The 12,474-nt window shown below is 39.9% G+C and overlaps 1 protein-coding gene across 7 annotated transcripts in view; it reads left to right on the plus strand.

The window, feature by feature from the left end:
- The window catches only part of gramd4a (GRAM domain containing 4a), a 156,303-nt gene that overhangs the window by 127,108 nt on the left and 16,721 nt on the right, over nt 1-12,474 (plus strand). For all 7 annotated transcript variants that reach the window (XM_072562558.1, XM_072562557.1, XM_072562555.1 and 4 more), the window contains one exon: nt 10,890-11,037. In XM_072562558.1, coding sequence (XP_072418659.1) covers nt 10,890-11,037 — 148 coding nt within the window. The remainder of the gene's footprint in view (nt 1-10,889; nt 11,038-12,474) is intronic.

Consider the following 12,474-nt stretch of genomic DNA (forward strand, 5'->3'; position numbering starts at 1 on the left):
ACAGCGCCAGAGACCCGGGTTCAATTCTCGCCTCAGGCGACTGACTGTGTGGAGTTTGCACATTCTCCCGTGTCTGCGTGGGTTTCCTCCGGGTGCTCCAGTTTCCTCCCACAGTTCAAAAATGTGCAGGTTAGGTGAATTGGCCACGCTAAATTGCCTGTAGTGTTAGGTGCAGGGGTAAATGTAGGGGAATGGGTCTGGGTGGGTGTGCTTCGGCGGGTCGGTGTGGACTTGTTGGGCTGAAGTGCCTGTTTCCACACTGTAAGTAATCTAAGCTAATCTTATCTTTTAAGCTTAAACATAAAATTCACCTGCTTTTTTACTGATTTTCTTAAAATGAATTTCTGATCATTTAATTATAATTGTTTTGTTTAAAGAGCACTAAAATACTTTGTTGTTAATCCTTAGCTATTGGATCAGTTACATCTGTTCTATTTCAATCTCAATGATCACTTTACTTTTCATAATGATATAATTGCGCATTAATGTGTGACACAATCTGCCTCAGATCAAGTAGAATTGATTTATTGAGCAGAATTGGAGATGAAATGATTTGTTTCTGGAAACTCTAAGTGACATATTAATAGATCGCTTCAGTGTATCAAGTCTGGCTTTCGAGACTCCACAGAAAAGAAGTTACAAACTGAACCAGCAAATTACCTTTACGATCGAAGATAATTTTTAATGATACGTTAGTGGTTTTAGTGTTGGCTGAATCAGAAAATTTGTGAAAATGAATCATTGAATCTTAAATTAAATGTAAATAGTTTTCAGTTATATTTCTAAGTGTCATACCCCCTTTAGGCTCTCCTTACTCAATTTTTGTACTCCAAGCCCTACTATGCGGATTTTCCACAATTTCTGCAAAGAAATGGACAAAAATTAGGAATGTTGCTTATTAATCATATGCACAAATTTTTTTCTCTTTTTTTTTTAAAAAAAAAATTGAGGCCTCTTTCCTTAATAAAGCATGTGGCAAAGCAGAAAAGGATGGTGGAGAGTTACAAGGAGAGAATCCCAGAGTTCAAGACTTGGATGGCTGCTGGGATGAAAAGGTTTTGGAATGCAAATGAGAGCAGAGTTCAAAGAAAGCAGTTTTGAGACTCTCCGCACTGGCAGTGGTTTGGAGCTAAGACCATGAAGGGTGTTAACGTTGAGGATGGAAACTTTAAATGTTAGGTATTGGTAATAGGAGGCAATATAGTACAGCAATCACAGAGGTGATGAGGGAGAGTCTGTGCAGGATGCAATGGGAGCTACACAGTTCTGTATGGGGTGAAGAGGATATACATAGGAATATGACTAGATAAACAACTAATTCAATGGTGTGGAAGCTTTTCATCAGGTGTGCCACATTTGGACATGGAACTTGTTTCAGTGACCAGAGCTCCTGTGGCACAGTGGCAGTATACTGCCCTCTGGGCCAGAATACTTCATTTCAAATCCCACTTGCACCAGAGGTGTATCAGCAACCATTAAGTGCTCAAGTATTAGACAATTGTAATAAAAATTTTACATTTATTTTGATAATTACATCATAATAACTTTTTTGCATGAGGTTAAACAAAACCAGAATCTTCTGTATCACTTTGTAGATATTCGAGGATGAAGGATAGACAAAATCTTTTTAAGTTTTCTGGATTGCATTTCCACTTAAAGGTGATATTTTTAATATATTCTTGCATTCTCTGGCCCTCTAATATGCTGCCAGGATTATGCTGTCAAACAATTAATTGGAAGCATGTCTGTTTTTTTATGACTACTGGGTGTTAAGGGAACAGTAGATTGCAGGCAGAGAAAGGTATATTAAACCATAAAATTGATGTAGAGCTTGCAGTGAGTTAGGTCTCTGTTAGCCGCTAAACAGCTCTTGCTGTTCTGAGCAAATAATGCATTTGAATCTATATCTGAAAGCTGGCAACTCCAGCAGTGTGGCATCTCCTCAGCACTGTGCTGGAATATCAATTAGCTTTGATTTTTTTTTTCCTCAAGCCTTGGGTTAATACTTGAAACTGAAATTGTCAAATTCAGAGCCAAGTGTGTCCCTAACTGTGCCTTGGCTGACATGGGATTCTGTCAGTGTTTCACATGCACAGTTTGCCAATTTCAATCCATTAAATTGGAAGAATATACTGACAGTTCAATTTTACAAATGTAACACTGCTATCAAGAAGAGGGAATGAGAAAATGGGGGACTTCAAGCAAAGTTAACCTGACATCAGTCTGTTGGAAGGTCAAAAGAAGTCTTAACCGTGCAATTGCAATGCGGTACAAATTAGATCCAAGCCAGGTCGGTGAGACAGAAACCTTTTTATCATGAAGAGTTTTTTTTAAATCAACTTGTCAGGCATGTTATGACAACGTGTATAATAAGTGGGACTTGAACCTAGTCTAGACTTTCCAGCCCAGATTTAGGGACACCACCACTGTGCTACAAGACTCCTTTTTATTTTACAGCAACTTGTTTGGGTATACACTTCCATGGCAAGTGAGATTTGAAACCAAGCTTCAGATGCAGAGATAAGGAGACTACCATTGCACCACATGACTTTTAATTCAAGTATAATTTTAATCAGCCTGCTTGGACAGACCTCCTGAAGCAGGTGGAACTTTTTGTTTTCATTCATGGGGTGTGGCCAGCACTGGCTAAGCCAGCATTTATTGATAATTCCTAGTTGCCCTTGAGAAGTTGGTAGTGAGCTGCCTTCTGTAACTGCTGCAATCCATGTGTTCTAAGTAGACTCAATGCAGTCAAGCAGGGAATTCAGGATTTTGACCCAGCAACACTGAAAGAATGGTAATAATATTTCCAAGTCAGGATAATGAATGACATGGAGTGGAACATGCAAGTATTCCCATGCATCTGCTGCCTTTGTCCTAGACGATAGTGATCGTGGGTGTTTAAGGAGTTGTGTGAATGTTAGTTGATACTGCACTTTCTAGATCAGTATATCTATGCCATAGGACCTAGTATAAATTTTATAAAGCAACTACAAGCCCCCAACCCCCACAACCGCACCAACACCACCACCAAGTCAATTAACAGCACCATGATCAAAGAAAATCAATGTGGTTTTATGAAAGGGAAATAAAGATTGACAAATTTTCTTTTAAAATGCAATCAGTGGGTTGATAAAGAGCTTGATAAAGTACATGTAGTATACCTGGATTTACAAAAGGCATTTGATAAGCTGTCACATTAAAAGGTTAACACAGAAGACAAGGTCTCTTGGAGTTGACGGAGGTAATGTATTAATATGGATAGAAAATTGGTTAATGGCACAAATCAAAGAAGAGATGTAAATAGGGCATTTTCAAGTCGGCAGGCGATCATTAATTTAATGCTGCAGAGATCAATGAGGAGTTTCAATGATTTCCAATCAATATTAAAGAATTAGTTGAAGTGAAATGAAGTAATATATCTAAGTTTGATGACGATGTAAAGATGGTTTGAAATTAAGTTATAGGGAAGTTAGTATCTATCTGTAAAGCAATAGACCTGTTGAGTGAATGGACAGCAAACTGACCAATGGACTAGAATGTGGTAGAAAAACAGAATAATTTTGAAAATATGTGAAGCTTGTAAATGTTGTGTACAGTTAATTAGCTTATGTTAAGCTTAATGCTGGCTGAGGGGAAACAAAGTTATTTTGCAAGATACAGCAATCAATTTGGATGGTAAAGTGAAATATTGGCCTTCAATTCTAAACAAATGGGTGTACAAGATAAAGAGGACTTACTGGAGTTGTACTAGAATTTGATGAGACCACAACTGAAATACTGTGTACAGTTTTAGTCTTTATATTTAAGGAAGAATTTCCTTGTACAGGCAGTCCCTGAGCTGTGAACCAGTCCTGTTTTGGAATCCATTCACAAGTCGATTTGTTCGGAAGTCATAGCACAATGTAAGTCAATGGAAAACAACCATTAGTAAGCACAGAAAATGTTTATATGTCGGTTCTTTAAAAATTAATAGCATATATGGGATTGTGTTCGTATGTTCAAGCATTCATAAGCCAGATATTCATTGAAACCCCCTTGATTAGAGGTAGTACAGCAAACATTCACTGGTGTTTGGAAGGAGACGTGATCTCACTGATGTATTTGCCTTCTGAAGGGGTTTAGCAGGACATAAGCTGGCTAGGGTATCTAAAACATGGTAGCACAGTTTCTGTTTAAAGATACGGTAATTTATAACTGGTGCAGTTTCTTCATCCAAAGTTGGTGACTGTAATACTCTACCCGAGAGAATTGTGGGTTGTTTATAATTGAATTTAGCTGAGTCTGAATAAATAGATTTTTGATCTTGATATTAGAGAATGGTGGGTAGGTGAGAAAATGGAGTTGAAGGCTAATCATGTGAAGCCGTCAAACATGGTGAATGGTAGAGCAAACTTCTGTGAGGGTATGGTCTGCTGCTGTTTCAATCTTGTGTCTACGTGATTGCTTGTGGGCACTTCAGTCACACTTACCTCGGTATTTGCTACCAACATTGCAGACTTTCTGCTTCTAAATTTCAATTCATGATTCCACCAACAGAATTGTAAATCAATTTTTTTGTGCACTATGAAGTAGCTGCTCTAAACCAACCCACATCAACTTTAGTCTCCCAACCTACCTCGATCACCTCCACTTTGCCTACTGATGTAACAGGTCCACAGCGGGTGCCATATCCGTAGCTCTGGATTCATTCTTGGAACTCTTCACATTGTTTGAGGGGCAGAGAAGAAAATAATGCTCAAGTGCCAATTGTGTAGCTATAATTGTGCTACCATAATGACTGCTGCTCTCTTCTTACCTTAAAATCCACTAGGAGCACTTGGCTTTGGGAATGTGGCAGAAATATGCTTTTTATAGGTGATGGGGTGTTGCTGTGTTTTGAGAATCTTTGATTAAAGATGTTTAACAATAGGATCGGAAGGTGATTAGTGCATTTTGAAAAATAAAAGTCAGGATGTTGGTGGTCTTGTGTTTTTTTTTATTTGGTATTCCAAACATGTTTCTTTCATAAGCAGTGCTGTGCTTCTATCCATGCTGCTGCTGTGGGCTAAATCAGAAGTTCCCACAGGGGTTTGTCTAAGGCTGAATTAATTAGTTGATTTGTAGCAGATGAACTGAGGCAAATTTGGAAAATATTCCAAGGGGAAAGCCTTCCTTATGGAGAGGATAACAGGTTGGAAATGCAACTTGGGGTTTAATAGGATGCCATTGTTAGTGCCAGTTTGAGACAGTAGCAAGGCTACAGAGTTGGTTTCTAGACCAAGATCACCTTGTTGGTATACCTAATGTCGAACTTCAATGTCTGCTTCATCCCCCTACCTAAGAAAGCACACACAATGTGCCTTACTGACTACTGTCCAGTGGTTCTAACCTCAATAAGCATGAAGTACTTTGAGAGGCTGGTCATAGCCCACATCAACTTTAATCTCCCAACCTGCCTTGATCTCCTCCAATTTGCCTACCGATGTAACAGGTCTACAGCGGGTGCCATATCTGTAGCTCTGCACTCATCCTTGGAACATCTGGACAACAAAGACACCTACATCAGACCTCTGCTCATTGACTGCATCTCTGCCTTCAACACTATTATCCCCTCCAGACTGCTCTCAAAACTCCATGACTTTGGTGTCAGCTCTGCCCTCTGCAACTGGATCCTCAGCTTTCTGACTCTCAGACCGCAATCGGGAAGCTAGGTAACAGCACTTCCTCAACAATAACACTCAAAACTGGAGCCCCCCATGGATGTGTCCTCAGCCCCCTACACCCACCATTGTTGCCAAATTCCAAATGAACGCCACCTACACATTTCGCTGACACCACTACCATAGTAGGATAGATATCTAACAATGGCAAGTCAAAATACAGAAGAGAGATGGTGATATGGTGCAATGAAAACAGCCTCCCTGTCAGCATCGGCAAAACTAAAGAACTGATCATTGACTTCAGAAAGAAAGGAGGAGACCGTGCCCATGTATACACAACGAAACTGAGGTTGAGAGCGTGGAGAGCGTCACGTTCCTCGGATGACGAGAATCCTTTCCTGGACTTCCCACGTAGATGGAGCGGTCACGAAGGGACAACACCTCTTCTTCCTCAGGTAGCTCAGGAAATTTGGCATGTCCATAAGGACCTGCACCAACTTCTACAGATGCACTATTGAAGTCATACTGTCTGGGTGCATAAAAGCCTGGTATGGCAACTGCTCTGCACAGGACCGTATGAAACTACAGAAGGTAGTATGTACAGCCCAGACCATCATGGAAGCCAACCTTGCACAGTTCACTGCCGCAGAAAGGCTGCCAACATCTTTAAAGAATCATTGCACCCTGGTAATGATCACCTACAGCCTTTTCAATCAGGCAGAAGGTACAAGAAGCCTGAACACCAGCAGTTTCAGGAACAGATTCTTCCTGGCCATTATTAGACCGATGAATGGACTCTCTAGTCTCAAATAGTGCTGATATTGCTAATGTTGATCTCGCCTAGCGCACACCTTATGCCTCTGTGTAAGTCTTTGATCTGTATACCCTTGCTTACTATGATCTGCCTGTACTGCTCATAAACAAAGCTTTACACTGTACTTTGGTACATGTGACGATAAATCAATCAAATCAAATAACTGGAGGAGATTGTAGCTCATTTGAACTGGAAGTCAAACAACAAGCCTGAACGTTTTCACTTCCTGGACTGTTTGGCTGATATATAAGCCTTCATCTCTGAGCCATTGAAGGAGTTTTGTAATGTAACTTTATCTAGCTCATATATGTTTGAAATTGGTATTTAAAATTGTATTATTTGGCAGTAGAATATTTTCATGAATGTAGGTAAGTAAAAAGTTGAGGAGGTCTATGTTGAACTCTTTCTAATTACTGTTTTCATTTATTATCTTGGTGGTGGCCAGAGTTTTATTAGATCAATGTGCTTTCTTAAGGTTAAGAAACACATTTGAAATTCTGAAAATAAATGCAATAGCACCATCTAGTGGCAAGTATGTTTTCAACCGCTGTGTCAGATGTTGCACTGACTTTCTTCTCTCCTCTCAAAACAAAACTTAGTAACTGAAAGTTGAGTTTACATGATGACACTATGTGCTAGTAGTTGTAATTTCATATTTTCAAACATAGATCCGGATAGTATTTAAATACGTAAATTCTCAAAATCACTCAATACATAAGTTTTTCGACTGCTATGTTCATTTTCATTGGAACTTCTTAATTGTCTGGATCATGCAGAATTTGCCTTAGCTTTTCCTGTGACTGTAACTAAATGAGTTAGTATGCAGGTTCCTAACTTTGACATTTTGTTTTGAATCCAACCCAAACTGATGAGATTTTCCCCATGGTGATGGCTGTATGCATATACCGTAAATTAAACTTTTAACCTCCTGTGTTTGTATATTTACAGGACAAAAGAGATATTTGACATGAGCCAGTAAATTTTATTTAGACTGTAGAATATTCACAAAAACTTGAATTATGGGTGGTGCAGTGGCTCAGTGGTTAGCACTGACCAGCGCCAGGGACCTGGGTTTGATTCCAGCCTCAGGCGACTGTGTGGAGTTTGCAAATTCTCCCTGTGTCTGCGTGGGTTTCCTCTGGGTGCTCTGGTTTCTTTCCACAGTCCAAAGATATGCAGGTTAGGTGAATTGGCCAAGTTGAATTGCCTATAGTGTTCAGGGGTGTGTAGGTTGGGTGCATCAGTCAGGGGAAATATAGAGTAATAGTGTTGGGGAATGGGCCTGGGTGAGTTACTCTTCAGAGGGTCAGTGTGGTCTTGTTGGGCCAAGGGCCTGTTTTCACACTAGGAATTCTAATCCTAAAAAATATCTGAATTGTTAGTTATTTACAAAAAGTAAAATTGGTGAATTTTGTAACTTTTTTTAATCACTCATGGGATGTGGGTATTGTTGGTTCAAGCAGCATTTATTGCTGTGCCTACTTGCCCTTGAGAAGGTGGTTGTGAGCTGTCATCTTGAACTGCTGCAGACTATGTGCTGTAAATTGACTCGTTCAGAAGGGAATTCCAGGACTTTCACTTGGCAACAGTGAAGGAGCAGCAATATATATCCGAGTTGGGATAACTACTGGCTTGGAAGGGAACTTGCAGGTGGCTGTGTCCCCATTGCACCTGTTGCATTTGTCCTTCTAGATGGAAGTGATGTTGGGTTTGGAAGGGGCTGTTTAAGGATCTTTGATACATCTTATAGGTGGTACGACACTGCTGCTACTGTCTGTCATTGTTGGAAGGTGTGTATGTTTATAAATGTGGTGCCAGTTAAGCGGGCTGCTTTGTCCTGAAAGATGCCAAGCTTCAGGAGTGTTGTTGGAGCTCCAGCCATCCAGGCAAGTGTGGAATATTCTATCACATTGTTGACTTGTGTGTTTTAGATAGTGGAAAGGCTTTGGCAAGTCAGGAGGTGAGTTACTTGCCTCAGTATTTCTTGTGTCTGACCTGCTGTTGTCGCCACTGTGTTTATGTGGCGAGTCCATTTGAGTTTCTGGTCAATGGTAAACCCAAAGATGTTGACAAAGGAGATCAAGGATGGCAGCATGACTGGTGGTTAGATTGTCTCTTATTAGAGATGCTCATTGTCTGGCTTGTGTATGTCACAAATGTTACCTGCCAGTTGTCAGCCCAAACCTAATCCAGTCTAAATTGCGTTTGAGCATAGACTGATTTAGTATCTGAGGAGTTGTGAATGGTGCTGAACATTATGCTGAACATCATCCACACTTCTGACCTTAAGATGGAGGCAAGATCAGTTGAAAATGTTTGGGCCTAGCACACTGCCCTGAGGACCTCCTGCCGAGCTGAGATGACTGAACTCTAACAACCACAGTTATATTCCTCGATACCAGATGTGACTCCAGCCAGTGGAGAATATACCCCGGTACCTGTCGATTCCAGTTTTGCTAGGGTTCCTTGATGCCACATTCTGTCAAGTGTGGCTTTGATGTCGAAGGTTGTGACTCTCACCTCACCTCTGGAATTCTGCTGTTTTATGTATATTTGAATCAAGGCAGATAAGGTCAAACTGGGTGTTGCTTGGTAGTGCAATTGATGAACCTTCTATCACTTTATTACAAGAATTCAAAATTGCAGAAGAGTCATCTTACTCAGTCTGGTCCAAGATTTCAGTGTGCGCCCTTTTAAGTGGCAAATTTATATACAAATGAAACATATTTTTGAGATAGAAGATGAGCACAGATGCTGTTAACATGCCAATTAATGTATTGTCTCAGATAATGCTTGCAAATAAAGAAGAAATTTCCATTTTTTTTCATAAACTGTTTCAAACTGTACTCAAGATTTGGTTTCCAATCAAAGCTTAAATTTTTCACTTTTCCTCTCTGTCATATCACCAGGTTTGATATTTGTTTTCCATAGCAGTATTTTTCTCCTCATTCACTTAAAGACACACATTCATTTGGTCAAATCATCCTATTTCTGGATTGGTGGAGACAAGATATTCAACTGAAGTAACACTATGGGATCCTGCACAAGTCCTGACATACAAATCCATGTGGGATTTGCCCAGGAAGTTTGTGTCCAGTGGGCAATTCAACTGCCCTATTATACCGACTCCGAGCTAGAGTTAGAAACGTCAGGCAGTGCCACAGGTTTTACCTGGATAGTTACCAAGGAAATGTCAGGCAGATGTAAGCATGCTCTAACCCCTGTTTAACTAGGCAATCAACAACACCCCACTCCCACCATCCCCCCCCACCGATCTACACTAACTAGCTCCTCTCAAAGTGAGGATGAGTAGGATGAGGTCTGCCTACACATCAGCACACCCAACCCAACTATCTCCCAGACTCGACTTGACTATCTTTCAACCACCTGTCTCCCCCCCCCCCCCCCCCCCCCACCACCAAATCCCTACCTAACCAGCTAACCTTATCAGAAGGTGGAGTACCGAACCTTAGCTTAATTCATTCCACTCCAGTAGATGCACTCTGCATTTCTATGACAGCTGAGCTTGGAGAATCCTGGAAGAAAAGATCAGCAGCCTCCAATTTGGAGAATCTTTGATATAGCAGTAAACGGCTCATCAGGGCCACTGCTTGGAAGATTGGTACCATTATGTTTTAAAGGTCTAATTTATTTTTATTAAAGTAATTTTTACAATCCATCCAAAGTGGGGTTGTGGGGTGGGAATCACAGGAAACTGAAATAGCCTGTATGAGGAGATTGGCACTTTTGGATAACTTATTGTCTAATTGATAGAATATCTTTAGGAATATATTAAAGTCTGCCCCAGAAGTTCTAATGTGTGCTCCTTCAACCTGAATACAAGGTAATCTCATCAATTGTTTCAGAACTTACTCAATATTTGGGATTATTATGAGAAAGTAATTTTGTTCAAAAGCACTCTGTAGAATTATTGCATTTTGATTCATACAGATGTTACTTCAATCAAATGAGCTTTCCTGGATGGATGTGCTCAAGGAAGTCAGTTGAACATTCTCATCTGTATTTTGCAAACACAAAATTCTTCATATTTTAACATTGATTACAAATAGTTTGTATTCTCACAACTTTTGTATTTTCATTTATTGCACTTTACTGGTAACCTGTGCCCTTTTTATTTCTGGCTAAAAACAATGCACTGGTGAGATGACTTGGCAAATGGAAGAAGGCATTAAAGTGCTCATCCTGCAAATTTTCATAAACTGGTAAAAAAGTTCAAAGAAATATGAAAGGACAGAAGGTACAATAATAGAAATAACTTAGTTTTATAAGTTAATAATTTGAAAAAAATTTAACAAGTGAATATAAATACCATGAATTGGGACTACCTTTGTGGAAGGCTGAACAGTAGTTCAAGCCATGTGGTTTAAAACTTGATATGATCCAAACCCACATTGATTGTAATATTTCCACAGATTCCAACAGTTGTGTCAAGGTCCAATGTAACTGCCAACAGCATGTCTGTATATAGCAGGGAGGATGATGGTGCACGTTCACACAGCTCCAAAAAAAGCAGCTTCAGTGAGATCTTCAATTTAGCAGAGAATGAGCGCCCTTTACCAGGTATCTTTTTTAAAAAATTGATAATTTATTATAATAATTAATTACATTTAAAAATGCCGAGCACTCCAATGTCAGGGCCTAACAAGGGGAAATTATTCCTTCATATTTAGATGCAGTATATGTAGACAGTACCATATAAGTTTGTTTTGTATATTAAATTCATGAAAAGTTAACTGTCAAGACTGTAGCCACTGCAGACTATGTTGAGATCTAATTCCAAAAGTATTCCTTGAATCTGCAAGTAATTGCAAGCTCTGGATGCCTTTCTCTTGTAGTGTAAATTTTTTGAGTCAGCAGTTGTGTTTGTATAAGTATTTAAAGAAATCTAGTAACTTAGTTTGTACCCTCAACTTTTGCACTTCCATCTATTGCACCTCATTAGTAACCTCTGCCCTTTTTAATTTTTTTCAAATATTAGTTATACACAACAGATTCCAGGATCTATGAATCTCTGTCATTTGCTGCCTTTTAACTCTGCTTGACTGAGAAAATTCATCTTGCCCACCCCATGGCCACCTCCTACCTACCTACCTCTAACTCCTGTTTGCATAATTGATTTTCCCATTCTTCAGAACATCCTGCTTTCTTACCTCTTTTCTTTATTTATTTGCTCTTCACTCCTAGTGTGCAATGCCATGAGAGATTAAGCAGCCTTATTTAAGTAACAGAGGAACAAGAATAGGCTACACAAAAGCATGGTTGCTTTACTTTTTCTCTATTTGCTCATTTTCACTTCATATCACTAGATACCCTTGTCTGGCAAGAACCTGCAATTATTTCAGCATCTTAGACCAGAAAGTAAAAGAGCAGAATTAGACCATTCAGCTCCTCGAGTCTGCTCCACCATTCGATCATGGCTAATACGTTTCTCATCTCACACTCCTCTCTTCTTCCCGTAGCCTTAGGTTCTTGACTAGTGGGGAGAATCAATCTAGCCATCTGTCTTAAGTACACTCAGTGCATTAGTCTTCACAGCCTTCTGTGGCAATAAATTCCACACATTCACCACCCTTTGACTGAAGAAATTCTTCATCTCCGTCCTGATGTGTCATGCCTTCACACAGCCCAGGCTGTGGCCTGGGCTATAGTTGCTCTTACTAGTGGAATCATCTTTTTCATGTCCACTCTATCAAGGCCTCTCAGTGCTCTGTAGGTTTCAATGAGTTCCACTGTGATCCTTCTAAACTCCAGTGAGTACAGACCTAGAGTCTTCAACCACTCCTCATATTACAAGCCCTCATCCCCAAGATCATTCTTGTAAACCTCCTCCAGACCCCCTTCAAAGACAACACATCCTTCCTTGGATATGAGGCCCAAACTTGCTCTCCGTTCTCTAAATGTGTCTGACAAGAGCCTTATACAGTCGTGCATCACTGCTCTTGTATTCTAGCCCTCTCAAAATAAATGCTAATATTGCAATTGCCTTCCTAATTGCCA

Source organism: Chiloscyllium punctatum, chromosome 44 (assembly GCF_047496795.1).
Source record: "Chiloscyllium punctatum isolate Juve2018m chromosome 44, sChiPun1.3, whole genome shotgun sequence".
NCBI lineage: Eukaryota > Metazoa > Chordata > Chondrichthyes > Orectolobiformes > Hemiscylliidae > Chiloscyllium > Chiloscyllium punctatum.